This window comes from Carica papaya, chromosome 1, assembly GCF_054855325.1.
Source record: "Carica papaya isolate Zhongbai chromosome 1, ASM5485532v1, whole genome shotgun sequence".
Classification (NCBI taxonomy): Eukaryota; Viridiplantae; Streptophyta; class Magnoliopsida; order Brassicales; family Caricaceae; genus Carica; species Carica papaya.
Genome location: NC_142309.1, coordinates 29,369,294 through 29,385,918, shown reverse-complemented (window position 1 = coordinate 29,385,918; position 16,625 = coordinate 29,369,294). Strand labels below are relative to the sequence as shown.

General features: G+C 38.3%; 1 protein-coding gene across 2 annotated transcripts; it reads right to left on the bottom strand.

Moving 5' to 3' along the window:
• Window positions 1-461: 461 nt before the first annotated feature.
• LOC110818065 (Calcium-binding EF hand family protein) lies at window positions 462-16,337 on the bottom strand. 2 transcript variants are annotated; one of them, XM_088209741.1, is made up of 13 exons: window positions 15,658-16,337; window positions 12,762-14,004; window positions 11,992-12,210; window positions 11,645-11,868; window positions 11,412-11,486; window positions 6,499-6,570; window positions 6,321-6,419; window positions 5,887-5,958; window positions 5,687-5,801; window positions 4,964-5,032; window positions 4,502-4,826; window positions 4,296-4,380; window positions 462-1,374 (listed from the first exon to the last, which is right to left on the bottom strand). In XM_088209741.1, the coding sequence occupies exons 1-13, from the start codon at window positions 15,790-15,792 to the stop codon at window positions 802-804; spliced, it is 3,306 nt and encodes a 1,101-aa protein (XP_088065867.1). In that variant the 5' UTR covers window positions 15,793-16,337; the 3' UTR covers window positions 462-801. The 2 variants fall into 2 exon arrangements, with proteins under 2 accessions (XP_088065867.1, XP_088065868.1); XM_088209742.1 differs by having other exon boundaries at window positions 462-1,371.
• Window positions 16,338-16,625: the final 288 nt, after the last annotated feature.

Here is a 16,625-nt window from a genome sequence, read left to right as displayed (position 1 = left end):
AATCAACTTTAGCACTGTATGCCCTATCAGGTTATGTATGTGATTTAACCGCTTGCCATACGCATTTGTTTGGATACTTGATGTAGCAGAGTAGGGAAATATACGAAGACTTCTGTTTGGATACTTGGTGCAGCAGTGTAAGGAAATGTAGGAAGACTTTTGTTTGGATACTTCGATATAGGCAGTGTAAGGAAATATAAAAGAGCAGGGTCTTGATGTCCACCTCGAAGTTTCACCATCAATCATCCCATGTCGAAGTGAAAAAATAATTTGAGAAAGTGTGGCGAAGTAAATGGTTTTATTTCCAACTTAGAAACATGCATGAAAGACTGAAGAAATGAGGCAAAGAGCTTTAACTTGTCTTCTCTTGTTGGACATACAAATGGAAGGACAAAACGACCAGGTACAATTAACATCCCAACAAGAGGATTAACTCCAGCAAAATCACCACGTACAAGAAATAAAACCACCGAACAGGAAAGTAAAATTTCATACATCTTAGTTTATCTTTGGTTTCCATAAATCATTACCACTCAAAAGAACAGCAAGTTTCCTTTTCCTCATCCTCACATGGCACACCAGAAAAAATAGGTATGATGAAAATACAGCAAGGTCATCCAGACCAACCCCATACTATTTTACAAAAGTCAAGATACTGTTCCTAGATATACAGCACAAGAAAAAAATGGATCACAATGAAACAAACTCAGCCAAAATGGAGGTAGAGAGAATAAGACACAAAATTATGGACCATCTTCTCCTTTCAACTTCACAATTTGCAGCTACAAAGCATTCCAACCGTCAGAAAGCATTCCAACCATCAGAACCCTTCTTCGGACTTCTATTTTCTGATGAAACCTTAAATGGACCACTGGAGCCAAATGGATCAGAATCATCAAATGTGAATGCATGATTGCCACCAAAATCTTTGCTGCTGTTCATGGAGTCAAACCTGGTGAGTCTCTCCGCACCAAAGTCTCTGCTACTACTCATGGAATCAAATCTTGTGAGCCTCTCACCAAAATCTCTTGAGCTATTTATGGAATCAAATCTTGAGAAGCCACCAAAATCTTTGGTACTATTCATGGAATCAAACCTTGTGAGCCTCTCAGGTTGCTGGGAAAATCCACCATCATTCATGTTGAATGAATCAAATCTTGAGAAACTATCAAAGTTATCTCTTGATGCCTCACTGAACCTTGGTGGAGAGTTTCCAAACTTGGAGAGTGGAGTGCCAGGTACAGAATCATCAAATGCAAAAGGACTCTTCCTATGAAACGCACTCTCAGAACTTGGAGAATCTGTTCTTATTGGGTTTATACCAAAATCACTGGATCCAAAGTAATCCCTGTGTCTCTCAGAATCTGAGTCCTGCTGGTTGAAATCAAATTCAAAGTAAAAGTTATATTTTGCAACAACAGGCCCAAGTCATTTGATAGAACATCATGTGAATCAGCATTGTAAAAAAGGAGAAGATCAAAAGGAGCAGGCAATTGACATTTAAAACCAAGACTTGCATATATCATTCTTTTAATCTCTCTCTAACTTTTTGAAAGATAGGAGTGAATTTGTGTTTTTGTTTCCTTTATTCTAGTCTGCACCAGAAGAAAGTTATTTTTTGAATTGATAGAAGAAAATTTTATTAGGATAAAAAAGACTACAAAGGCATAGGATTGGATCCCCCTGAAAAAACAGAAAAATAAAAAGGAAAAATAAAAAATAAGAGAAAAACTAGCTACTATTAGGAAAGGATAGCTGGCAGATATAACAACATAATTTGTAAAATGATCATGTGCCTTAGCTCAAAGAGATGCCACTTATCCCAAAGAAGCAAAAACAGAGAAAACAATTCTAAAGATCCTCACATTCTCTATAAATAAGGCAACCACAAGCCAGAAAAGAGAGCGCTGCACATAAAGCCTTGCACTCTTTCTGCTTGCAAAAATCTCCATTAGCAAAAGTAATAAATCCCTCAAGATTCTTTGTAAAGCCCACAAGACTGAAAATGTCAAAAAGCAGGGACCAAACCTTCTAACCCAAAGCACCATGCAAAACAAGGTGACTAAGACTCAACAGCTTAATAACACATCACATACACATCTGGAGACAAAGCTGATTAGATCCGCAACTTTGGAGCAAATCGTTAATATTCAGCCTTCACAGAAAGCAAAAACCTTGACCTTAGTGGGATCGAGAAACCAAAACCATTTGTTCAAGACAATGTCATGAAGGGAATTGATTATGGGTTAAAAAACTAAAAAGAAATGTCAAAGTAAAATTATCTGAAAGACCCAAGGACGATACCCTTCAATTGGGACCCACAGAAAAGACAACAAAATCAAGAAGTTGGGAAAAGAGCATCTTGGCTTCAAAATCAAGATTTCTAAAGAAATACATATCCTAACAACAAGAACCATCAGAGTGATCCAAAAAAGAAGAAACAGGAGTGTATGACTTTGAGATAAATTATATAAACGAGGGAAACGAAATGCCAAAGAAGCAACATCAATCCAAGGGTACTCCCAAGGCGAAAACAAGAACCATTATTCATCGTCAATATGGGGAAGGGGGAAAATGACTTATAAAGGCTAGATCTGGAGGCTCTTGTAAGTTGTTGAAACGTTAACTTTGGAGTCTCACTCATTCCAAGGCAAACCTGCCTTGCTCTTAATAATCCTGTACCACAGAGATTCTAAAAGAAACTATCACAACCTAAATCCAATAGGTAAGGATTTTTACAGTAAGGTTCCCAATATCCAAACCCCTTTCCAGCTTTGGTAGCCAACACACAACTTATCTAAGCAAATGATCCCTCAAAGTCACACTTGAACCAGACCAAAGGAAATTCCTCATCACCCTCCTCTAGGCTCTCTACAACTTGTCTAGGAATTCTGAATAGAGATAGGTAATTAAGGAGATACTAGAAAAACACACCTAGACAAGAGTAACCCTAGCGCCTGATGAGAAAAGAACACATTTCCAACATTCAAAACACTAGAGATCTTATGCACAGAATCTGAAAAAGAAATAGTTCGAATTAGCCAACCTTCTAACACTCAACTCCTCTAAATTAATACTCGCTAGAATCACTCTTCCTGAAGTTAATGCGGAATCCCAAAACCACTCGAAAAGATGCAAGATGGCAAGGACATCCCAAAACTTTTCGATTTCCTAAGAAGCAATAGAATTGTGTCATCAGTAGACTAGAGGTAGGAAATCTCAACCCCATCATTCCCTACGTAAAGGCCCTTAAAAGCCCATTTTTTATAGCTGCGAGAAAGCACAAGACTTAATACATTGACAATAATTGTGAAAAAAAGGGGAAGAAGGGATCCCTTGCCTCAACCCCGTATGCCCTTGGAACAATCCCTAGACTTACTGTTCATCAGAATAAAAAACACCTCAAACTAGAGATCAAAGCTGCCACCTAACACCAAAACCTTTCCTCTCCAAAGCCTTATCCAAAAAATCTCAGTTGACTTGATCATAAACCTTCTCAAAATTCAACTTAAAATCCATGTTCATTTTCTCAATCTTTGGATCTCCTGCCACCACCTGATTTGTGATAAGAAAGGCGTCCAAGATTTTCCGCAACCCATACAAGCACTTGAGTAAGTAGAAATCTTCTCATCAAGCACCTTAGGTAACATAAGAGTGAGCGCTATTCATACTCACCTGTGCAAATTACTCTTTGATTGGAATTCTTATTCAAGTTAACTCACTGTTAACTGAAGACAAGTTCTCCACTTCTATGTAAGCCACAGATGAAGATGAAGATGTGTGCCCCCGAACCTGGATGATCTATCCATGACGAGGATGAAGAATGGGTGAAACTAAGTGGAGGTCCAAACCGACTGATAGAATTAGCAGATGAATCGTGGCTAGGTATGAAATGTCATTCGAACCTAAAGCTAGTTGGTTCTCCCCGAAATGCGTTAAGGTGCAACAGTTGACTGGACATCTAGAGGTAAAATATTGTTTTGGTCCGAGCTGTGAGAACAATACCATATTGAGGCAAACTCTAAATAGTATATATGACCTCAAAATAACAGGGGGTCAAAGTTGACTAGTGAGACTATGGGGGATGCACTAATGTACATATTACATCTCTTATACTTGCAAATATGGACAAGTACACATATATTGACTAGGGCATAATACAACCATATGAGTTCTGATTAGCTAGGATCTATTCATATTCTTCTAATATCAGGTACACCATGTTCTACACCCAGACAACAAAATTTCATGAGTTATTAAGAAAAATAGAATTCAGGATGTAGGTCCTGATTTACCTTGGTTTTTACAGTATTAAATCCCCAGACCGAGTCTGTATCGTCATTATTTTCAAAGGCACCCCAGGTTGACTCATCAAAGCTCCTGTCCAAAAAAATAATTTTTACAAATAATAAAAGACAAATAAACATGCCTTTACTATGACTAGAAAAAACTGTTGGATGTCCTAACATTGCCGTAAAAAAAAAACAGAAACAACCTATACCTGTGTGTCTCCGCATCTGCTTCGGAGCTCTTTCCATGGTGGATATCAGAATATTCAGAGGACGGGCTTTCTGCATGAAACCTTGCAGCTGGACTGCTCTGAGGGCTTCTCACAAGCTCATCTTCACTGAGGGTATATAAAGACTCATTCTCCATAGGACGTTCTCCAGTACTCGGAAAATGCCTTGGCTTTTCATCCAAGTTGGACAAGGAATCTGGAGTGAAACTATCATCTGCAGAACCATTGTCTCCATGAACAGAGGCAGACTTTTCATTTGGAGAGACTGGTGCATCTTTTGCATCAAATTTGAGCTCATTGACAAATCCTGGGAGCCAAAGGAGACATTAGATCCTTAAATTGTTTGGGTATGACTGTCAAATTGTAGCATCAAATGCAGCAGAGATAACCCATAGAAAACATCAACCATGTCCGACAGTCAATACTAGCAAGAACAAGGTATACCTTCATCTTCAAACTTATCCCAATCCTCATCCCAAAGAGCCGCTCCCCCTTGAATTCCAGGTTGCCAGCCTTGAAGACATTGCAAGAGAAATACGCATTAATAGAGCTGTAGTAAGTTATTCAAAAGGTTTGGTACGTTACGAGACATCCAAAAATTAAAACCAGGTGCATTCAAGTGCAACAAGGAAATCAACACGAGAAAAGAGCATACAGATTGTTGGGCATTCCATAAAAAATGCCAAACAGAAAGTTTACTAATTGACAGATATTAACTGCAGTTAAAAGCAACATCCAAGCTTTTCCTAAAACACCATGCACAGGAAATACAACATCATAGTTCTTAACAAATAATAAACCAAAAACCTCAAACTTCAAATTTGAAAGAATCAATAGAGAAATTAGATCTATATCACAGGATAACCCAGTGAACAAGTACCAGTTGTAAGTCAAAATCTTATGAGAGACAAAGAAAAATCTTCCCCAATTGTACAAGCCTTGTGCTCGGTTAACTACATATATCAGACACAAAACATACAACAAGAAACAAGAAAGTTCCAAGAAAATCACAACAAGAAAGATGATGGAAGTTAGTAATGGATAACATCATATTCATATAACTTAATTGGAACAACCACCAAGCTATTAGTGTCGCAAACCACTTTTTATCATAGAAGATCAGAAGGAAAAATCATAATATAAGGTCCATAATCCGACTAGAAATACCGAAAGGAATCTCAATTAAAGCTTTTGGTTTAACATCTATTCCATGTTTCTTGCAACGCTCAGTTAGAACCTTCATTAGCTCCTCAAGATCTGATTGTATGCGATCTGCACGGACCTAAAGAAGCAGCAATAGATCAATGTTAGGCAAGTTTAAATACGAACTTGTATTTTCTTGTTATAGCTAAATGGATTGAATTTACCTGGAGGATACCATCTGCGCTGCCACCTTGTTCCATATTAACAATTGCGTGATGCAATTCTGTCTTTCTTCCCTGATGACCAGGCAAAATTGAGAAACAAAATGAGATCCATAAGATAAATTTTCTAGAAACAAGCATTTAGAAGACTGCTTAACAATATAGAGAACATGAGAATAAGACACCTGAACCAAAATGATGGCAAGAAGCCCAGAAAAGGAAAACAAATTATGCTATATCTCATCAAGGAAAGAAACTAATATTTTGTGCTCTTCTTACCAAACACAAAGGGTAAACAGTGAGACACAAAGGGTAAAGTTAAAATCTTTCTGTATTCAGCTAAATTACGTAACGTCAAACTAAAGAGAACAATGCCAAAGGTCTGGAGAACCCAAGGGCATCTTCAAAAAGAAAAAAGAACAAGGAACTGTTATTACCTGTATCTCACGAAATCTGGCATCTTCAATGGTTAATTTGGATGCTACTTCTGCAACTTGTTTGTACTTTTCTTCATATTTTTTTGTCAATGTCTCTGCCTGTAGCCCAAAACCAACTCAGAAAATTCTTTTGTGAGCTAAATACAATTCTTCATAGAATTAGTCAATTAGTAAGTACCTCACGTTTATCTGCAGATGCTCTTTCAGTGATCTCATTTAACCGATTGTCACATCTACTTTTATATAACACCTGATATGAAATAAATAAATAAATAAATACCATGTAGAGACAAGGCTGATATGATAATGGGCCAACATGAACTTCAAGCTTTTTTATGTATATGTTTATATGGTTATCTTAATTTCTTCGACAGAAACTAATAAAGAGAGAAAAGTACCAGCAATATATGCCAAGACCCTTTCTCTACATGGTAGGACAGTATTTAGTAATGATATTAAACTGATTTGTTTAACAAGAATCACGCGAGCTAACTCTCAACCAGTTATAAGAATTGCCAAGATTAGTTAACGATTTTACTCCATGTTTATGATATTCTCAATCAGGACAAGCTATCTGAAAACAATGGATGTTGGATAGTCTAGAGAATAGGATATAAAAGGAGAGAACAGATAAATAAAGAGGAATCCGATGATCAAGGTAAAGAACGAACAAAGTAGAGGAGACAAAAAAGAACAGAGGGTGACTAAAATGGAGATATATCAAGGAGACACAATAAGAAAGAATGGAGATAGAATATGAACCAAAACCCTAGCAAAAAATTCTCAATTCAATATTGCATAAGGTTGTCTAGGTTAGTACAATGAGATTATAATACCAGCTCTGGGTTTTTGAGGAGTTCAACAGCATCTCAAGGCTATAGTATTTGCCAAGGCAGTGGTTGTAGGACATATCTTATTCTCCTATTATTAGTCTCCTTTTCCCCTTGTGTGACTGCTGCTTCACAGCCTATCTAGCAGATGGAGAGGATGAAATAATCAATCAAGAAATTGTTAGACTATAAAAACTGTACAAGCAGCTAAACAGGGATGGTTTACATTGATGAAGTTGATGAGATGACTAAGATTCTCTTGCCGTTTGATCAACATCTTATTTTATATTTCAGTTAAGGTTAAAATTTAACTTAAGGAGATTGATATGAGACTGAAAGCTACTTTCCAAGTTGGAAGGAAAATATTCAGCACTGCTCAAGACAACAGGCAAAGAAGCAGTGTGTAAATTTCAGAGTTTCTAAAAGACAAATAATTTCACCTTTTCCTGGACAAAGAAGGTTGATTGGTTAAATCAATTAAGTCGAAATTGGATGATGGTGACAAAGTCACCTCTGCGCAGAAAATTCCATCTGGATACATCTTGGCCGAGATCACAAAAAATAGTTGCAGGAGATTTCTGACTCTTACACAGCACGAGGGAGGTTAGAGCTGGAGAAGAATATGTGTGAAGGAAGTCAAAGAGCAGGATGGAAGGGTTTTCAAGACATTGAAGCGATTCTGCAGGAGAGAAGGAATAGCTCCAACCAGCCAGCGGCTGGAAGTAGTAAAATGGAAACTATTCTAATGGTGGATCAAATGGTGGAGGGTGGCTGAGAGTGGCTACAGGCAGCAAGACAACGAAGCAAATTTTAATTTTTAAAAGGTGTAAAATCAGTCCTACAAATAAGGAAAGAAGCAGCAATTAGGAGATGGAGGGATATGGACACCCAGATAGTTATGGAGAATCAGCAATTGTTAGCAAGTCATTCCATCATCATTAGGTTGACCTCAAAAAAGGAAGGAAAGTCCGCTGCCTTAAAAGAAAAACGGTTCAGCAGAATTCACTCAAAAATGCTCGATTAAATTGGTTATGGACCAAAATAAAGGGGCCCAATTCAGAAACAAAACAGCCCATATATGTCTCTCCTACTGAACAACTTAATTGGGGCTGCAAAATCAGGCCCAAGGGTAGGGGGAAAAGGGCCGTTTGGCAACCCAAACAGAAGAGTCAAAAGACCTAGTGCCTATCTCCTATCTGATCCAATTCAACAAGGTCGCAGGGTCCATATCTCAATGATGCCGAGAACACTGTTGGACAGAAACAGGCTGATGACCAACAGCTGAGTGAGTGAGCCAAATGCTAGCATCAGAATGATTCCACACCTAAAATCCATTACTATCGCTCCTTCCCAATGTTGACAGGCCAAAGGGACAGAGTGAAAGTGTGCGCAGATCAACGGGAGAAGATACAGAACATCAAGGACAATTTTATGGCAGAACTGGGCGAACAGTCGGTTCAGATGGAGCCACCGAATCCGAATACTAAGGCACAAGAGTGGTTTAGACAAACGCGAGGTGTTAGATAGGGCAACCCTCTCTCTCCCTTTCCTTTTACTTTGATGGTGGATGGGTTGAGCAGGATGCTGATTAGGGGTTTAGAACGTGGGGTCGTTGTAGAGGATATGCGGCTGGTAAGGATAAAGTCAAGGCATCCTAGATCAAGTTTATTGATGATAAAATCTTGTTTCTATCACAAGATCATAGATCAATCTCTAGCACTATCATAGTCATGAGGGTTTTCGAGCAAGTGTCGGGATTTTGCATCAATAGGGCCAAATATGGATTAGTAGGGATTAATGCGGATAATAGCAAAGTGAGAAACCTCACTGAGACAATAGGGCGTGAGACCTTATCTTGGCCATTTATGGTGGCAACCTTAGGTGTAAATCTTTTTGGGACGGCACAGTTTAAAGTGTCTAGAAGGTTAGGATGTTGGAAAATGAGTCTTTTTTCAATGGGGGGTAGAGTATTCAGGCTTGTTTGTCTAGCATCTCTCTTTTTTAAATGTCCTTTGTTTAAGGTTCCGGCTGACATAATCAAGCAGGTAAAGGGTATGATTAGGAATTTCTTGTGTGCTCGGTATGGGAAGAAAGGAGGGATCACCTTGTGACTTGGGAGGTTTGTTGTAGGTCTAAAACTTTCAGATGTTTTGGTATTGGGAATTAAAAGTCTAGATATTTATCATTATTGGTTAATTGGCTTCGGCATTTCCTGCCGGAAACTAATTTTTTGTGGCATAAAATTATCAAAAGTGTTCATGGACATCAATAAAATGGTTGGGATGCAATTGCAATGAGATCTTCACAACACAAAGTCCCTGGAAGGCGATATCTAGTTTGCGTAACCTATTTACACCTCTAACCAGATATAAGGTGGGGGATGGCACCAAATTCCTCTTTTGGGAGGATAATTGGATGGGCGACCACCCCCTGGGTATCCAGTCCCCTCTTCTTTTTTGTCTATTCTCCAACCACAAGGCATCAAAAGACCAGTTCCTTTGTCTTTTAAACGGCACTGTTAACTGAGATTTTTATTTTTTCCGGAGCCTTAATGATAAAGAAGCCATTGGACTCCTATCCTTGTTAAGCCTCTTAAGTTCTTTCTAGCCCCCTCTCAACAACCAGATTATAGAGTGTGGACCTTGGACTCTTCAGGTTCATACACTTGTAAATCTTTCTTTCAATCACGCTACCAAAAATCCAGATCGCTACCATAGCCTTTTTACCAAGGCTTTCTGGCAGGTTAAGGTTTCGTCTAAGATAAAGGTGTTTGTGTGGACTGCTATTCTAAATCGGTCGAACACTAATGAGCTGTGCGAATTTGTAGGCCTAACCTTGCTTTATCTCCTGACATTTGTGTGATGTATTACAGAGGTGGGGAGACACAAAATCATTTGTTCCTCCGGTACGAGATAACTTGAAAATTGCAGGATTTTTGACACTCTCAACTTGGTTTGGGTTGCAGCTCCTTCATTAGAACGTTTTCTTAGCTCAAGAATTGGTAGTTGGCATTAGGCTAAACCATCATTGGAAGGTACACTTCGCAAAATTATGGACGATTTGGTTGGAAAGAAGTCATCATATTTTTGACAAACTTTTTTTCCAAAATCTATACTTTGGGAGAAGATACCTTCTTGGCTTCCCTTTGGGCTAAAGCTCATGGGAATTACATGGATATCTTTCTGTCTGTTTTACATAAAAGCTGGGATGCTTTGGTCACGTGAGATGTTCTCAGCTATGTCTCCATTATTTTTCGTTCTCTTTTCTGTTATATTATTTTTCAGCTAGATGACTTATCAGCTGCACCTTTTGTATTGGTCCTTTCTCTTTTCAAAAATACTTTCTTTTTAATCCTAAAAAGAAGGTTGTCTATGTCAGTAGTCCTCATATTAGCACTAATTACAATAAAGAAGAAAATCATAACAATAATTAAGATGAAACTATAAAAATTTCTAAATTCAAATCAAAATCAAAACGTGTCCAAAGAACCTTAAAGAAAACTGAATAATATTACTGATTACAAGATGTTTCTTATCACTAAAGTATTCCCCTTTCTCTTTCCATTCAGCATCAGTTTTGTACTAATCAAAAATGGTATACCATAGTCATAATAACATTTTTTATCATACAAATCTAATAATTCTAGAAACAAGATCTTTTCTAATTACATCATGGATGAAGCTTATATTTTCCACATGCCAGCAGGTATCCCTATCATAGAAAAGATCTTTTTTTTCCATATACAGCATAAAGCCTCAGGCCAGCAAAATCCACATGATTAGCAATTACAATCAAATTTCAGGATAGGCTGGAGGGACAAAATAAACACTTCGATAAAGACCTGTATATCCTATCTTCCTTCTTGGATAAGATAGAAGGTACAAGCTTCCAACATACTACGCTAGATGCAGAGCCAAGTGGTAGATAGAGGTATCAACTATATGTACAGTATTTGAACTCATGGAATACCCATTGAACCTCTTATTTTGTAAAATGGATTAACGAACTTCCTACATAATCCCTACTCCAAAATGTTGATTTTAGTCGAAGTCACTCCACTATGTTATTAAACCAATCAACTATTGAGTGGTTTGAGGTTTCCCAACTCAAGTTAGAACTATGTTAGTCATTAATGCAACCAGTCACCCTAAACGAACTAAGCCTGCATGCTCATATCCATTTTAATAAATCATCAATGAGGTATTTGAAATACTGATATAAAAAAAGAAGGCAAATAAAAATGGAGATAGAAACTACTCACAATGTCCTGCATTTTTGAGCGGTAGAATTCAATCTTCTCCTTTGAATCCAAAATCAAATTCTCCTTCTCCTCACCCTACAAAAAATGTAGGAAAAACAATATTTTATTTTATAAAGACGAAAACAAGCACTCAAACAGGTCAAGCTAGATAGTCAAAAAACCAAGACAGGCAATTAATCTGAGTTTTCCCAGACAGAGTGCAAATGTAAAAGCACAAGAGCTAAATAAGATGCCTTTTTTACTGCAGATGTGGCCTCTTGAAATTGGGAGTTCACTGAATTCTGCTCCCCATTAGCAAGTTGGTTTGAAAAAGAATCATCGAAAACCTGATCCTTTGGCTTTTGCTGACCAGATAATAATCCACTGTCAGTATGAGGAGCAGTCCTAGGAATTGGTGGTCTTATACCAGTCGCAGGAGTGACTGGCTGAGGACCTGTCCCCAATGGTTGCCCAAAACCTGCACCAAAAAAGCAACTGAATCAGCAAAAAAAAAGAATTGTTTTTGAAGGAACTAGAAAGAAACATCTTTGATCCTAAAGTGGTTGGTACAATATGTAGTGTAAGCAATATTAACCAATACCTGGACGGGAAGTCCAACCCGTATTTCCATAATTGGCATTCTGTTGACCTGTCATGGACAATAATGTCTCATCAAATATAGCGTTGTTAGGAAGTGCTGCTGGAAGAGGACGACCTTCCCTGTAGCGCTCCATCAGATACAAAGCAAAGCAAAACTCCCTCAAAGAAAGCATGCTGTCATTGTCTTGATCGGACAAATCCCACACCTGCTTCAGCACCTCTGGCATTGGCCAAGAAAGACAAGTTTAGCATGTCTAACTAAGGAGCAAAACAAGGTTGTTACTTGCTAGAGGATCTCCCTTGAAAAAATTCTAAAGGAACACGTGACTTCCAAATGACATATAACACAATGCACAATCCACATCAGAAGTATGACAAAGAATACACCTTAAAGAAACAATAACCATAGAAGTATCAACCTAGCAGCGAAACAAGTGCTCACTGCAGTCTACTTCATTTCACAAGTTTGACACCATAAAGCTATTTGATTACTAGAGCATTACACTAGCCAATGCAAACATGATGACTAAAGTCCAAACAGTAGATGTAGCTACCAAAACATGTGGGTCATAAGCTAAAACAGTATTTGCACAAAACTTTTTTCTGATTGCTAGATAATTATCAGCACAAGACAGTGTATTGCACTGCAAGTTCTTTTATTAAATCAGAAGATCTACTGTCAAGCATTCATGATCAGAAGGTTAGAATGAATTTTTTCTCTTCTGAAACGCAAGGGTTAGAATGATGACCGGCTGGTTCTAGAACTCTTACCTCTAGGCAGCCTCCAACTCAAAAACAGATTCCTTGCCTGCTCACCAGTGATTTTTCCATCTCTATCTATATCTACTTCCATAAAAACCTTTGAGTACTTCTGAACATCAGATGGTTTCATCTTTGGCCATGGAAACTGGGAATTGCCAGAATTTGAATTACCAACTCCACCCGCAGTCCCCGATGCCGTCAGTGATGCCGGAGTTTGACCAGCAACCTGCTGACCCGAGCTCATTGATGGCCTAGTGTGAGGCAACTGACTCCCTGTAGGCTGCATGGAGAAAGCACTCTGCAAGGAATCTAGTGAATTGGTCCTAGCTGAAGGTTGAGGCCCCCTAGAAACTGGAACAATGGGTGATGTGGTACTCCCTGTAGGTTGCATCGAGAAAGAACTCTGCAATGAATCAAGTGCATTTCTCTTAGAGGAAGGCTGAACCTCAGTGGAAACTGGAACGACGGCTGATGAGGCAGGTGCACTGCTAGCAGAGTAAGAAGGTCCTTGTTTCTGTGAAGAGTTCACAGAAAACATGTCACCACCGAACACCGAGTCAGAAGGAAACCCATTTCCAGAAATAACCAATGATCTAGAATCATTTGTTGTAGGCTGTGAGGACATAGCAACGACCGTTTGTGGCTTTGAGGCAGCAGCCACTGTTGATGGACTAATCCCTCTTAGCTCTGTCGAGGATCCACCAGTCCTTCCACTGAACCAATCATTTGAGCTGTTTGGACCTGACATACCCGGACCAGCAATACTAGGAGACACAGTTTGAGGTGGACGGGCAGCTATAGCAGAAGGCATGGCTTGATTTTGACTGGGTAGATTACCCACCCTGTATTCTGGACCAGCAGTAGCCAGTGATGGATGGGGAACACCACTGGCTGGCATAGCTTGAGTTGGTCTCATTGAGTGACTCTGTGGAGAAGGAAAAAACTGCTGGTTCATGCTTGCATTCGGAAGGCCTGGTCCTCTGAAGCCAAAACCTTGAGAAGTTGTTTGTGAAATTGAACCCGTCTTTGAAGCTGGTGCAGCAGCCATTGAATTGAATTGATGTGCAGGAACAGCTGCAAGATTAATTTGTGGTGGTGGAATTTTTGCTGCAGCAGGACCATATAATGCTGCCTTAACAATATCTGGTGTTAATTCCCTCTTGCTCTGAGCTACAGTTACGAGTTTGAGAGCATTATAAAATTCTTGGCGACCAAGGAAACCATTATGGGACTGATCAGCATGCGCCCATATCTGGGTTCATATAGAACAAATTGATCAGCATCCAACCATAAGATGAAGATTGAAAAATCATGCTCAATTAATTCGTTAAGTTCCTTAAAACAACTTAACAAACAGAATGCAGACCAGTATTAATCTAAGTTTTAATAGGAGTATAAGACCTAGCCACTTAGAGGGAAGGTTGAAAAGCTAAGTTCTTTCCCTTTGAAAACAAAATACTATCAGATGAAGGGCAGAACCATTAATGCTAAGCCAGGAATGGTTGACCATATGCTTAAGTCTTCAAACAAGTATTAGGTTCCACAAAGTACAATAAGAAATAAAAAATGTTTACCGTTCATAACAAATGCTATTAACAGACATCTTTTTTTGAAAATGAATAGTAGTATAGTTGTATTGCTATAAGCACCAAAGGTGCAAAAACATGTAAAGTCATTTACAGCTCAGTGCTCCATACCAAAAATATTCCTAAAAGTCTCAAAAAAAACCAGAGGATGACCCATAAGCAAAAAATTTAGCTATTAACACACATCTCACTGCCAAACAATACAAACCAATTTAGTGACTCACTATAATGCCCATAGATTGAATTCTGATATCTCCCCAACAATGATACTTTCTGACATCATCTTGCTACACCCCCACGTATAATCAGTACTCCTCTTGTTTTGTTTGAGAACAAGAAGAATCCATTAAATAAAATCAATGGTCTACCACCCAATACAAAATAAATATACAAGGCTATCAAAAAAATAGTAGACCTCCTCATCACTCGTTACTACTAATCATTGAATGGTTTAGTATATCTACTTTTCCTGTAAAAAAAAACATGAACTGAAAGTTCTCCAACCATTATGAAAGCTTTAGCTAAGAAGTAACTCAGTGGCTTTAGTTGAATATTTGATGTTGTTAACTGTAACTCAGTGGCTTTAGTTGAATATTTGATGTTGTTAACTTTTAATGAATACGATAGGGGTTAGGACACAACCGTCGTTGGTTTTTGCATGACCACCCAGTACCAGATACACAACTGCAAATCCTGTCAAGAAATAGACCAACCACCAAGAAACTGATACTCACAGAACTCCAAAGCCATCACAAAAATAGACCTGACCACCAAGTAGCAGATGCTCACAGAACTCCAGAGCCATGTCGAGAATAAACCTTAAGCTATGAAACATGCATCTTTAACTACTAATTATCATCGATAACCTTGAACCCAAAGAAGTTCGTCTATTTCCTCTAATTGTTTATTCTCCAGTTCGTAGTATAAGTCATCTTAGAAATGACTCACATCTGAGGAAAAAATTTTCATTCTCGTTCTAGGAATCTCCCCTACCCCTATGTCTTACATCAAAGAGGCTAGGAAATAAAACATGATCGCATCCAATGTCACATAGATTGTGTTGACATTTAATTTACTGAAGTAAAAGACGTCAATAATAAGAAAGAGACTATCAAGGACAGGATAACCACATTAAATTCATACTAAAAACGCAACCATCCTAAAACCAAATTTATTCCAAAATTAAGTCTGAGCTAATTCAGATTCCCATTTTTATCGTATGAGACAGCTCGTATTACACAAACAGAATAAGACATCAATAAGCAGGCAAAACGATGGGTATAAACACAGGCGATAGAAGCAAAAGTGACGTGGCGAACCTGAGCAAGGACATTTTTGGGCAAACCAGATCCTTGAAAGAACCCTACAGCTTCAGCTCCACTGATCCTGCCATCTCCATCCAAATCCGCCCTCCTAAAGTAAACTTCGAATTGATCCACGTTCGGTACCGACATTTGCAAGCAACAAAATTGCTGAAACTACCTCAGTAACTGATTACCAAACCAGAATTCCAAGTCGATCAAAGCTCAGATCCAAATACCAACGCCTTGAACTTCATCAAATCCAATTTCAATGCAATAACAACGCCAGCGATAACAATCAAAAGAATCCGACCTTAAAAAATGGATTGGCACGGAATTTAAGAGAAAATTTAAACAAAAAGAATCTCAGCAGTCGAAAATCGGAAAGCACGGATAAATGGAAAATGGAATTCGTGGGATCGAGGGATTTTGTAAGAACCGAAAATTAGGTGGCGAGATCGGAGATACCAAAGATAATAATGGTTAATGATTGGGATTATATATGTGTATATATATATATCTTGGTAAAGTAATTTCGACAGAGAGATAAATCTACTATTATCTCGTGCGAGCGAAGATCATCTGCGTACCTGTCCTCTCGATCGAAACCCAAAAGGAACCGAGACTCACATCATGTGTCGGGGGAAGTGGGTGTTTTGGGATTTTCAAGAGGAGATAAATTACGTCAATTTATGCGATAACCCTGCTTCTTAGTAAACTTAAAAGCACGCACCTTTCTTGCCCCCACTCGTTACTGTTGAACGTTTTACCTGGCCGGTTTATCTCTCTGGTACCGGTCTAAAAATCGACCAAACCGGTAGATTGTTATGAGTCATTTAAACCGTATCTTATTGATTTAATTTTTTAAAAAAAATTATTTTATTTATAATATAATGTATATTTATCTAAAAAATATTTTGCTTATATATTGAATTGAATCACTCCATTGTTAAAATATTTTTGCCAATCTTGTATAATATAACACA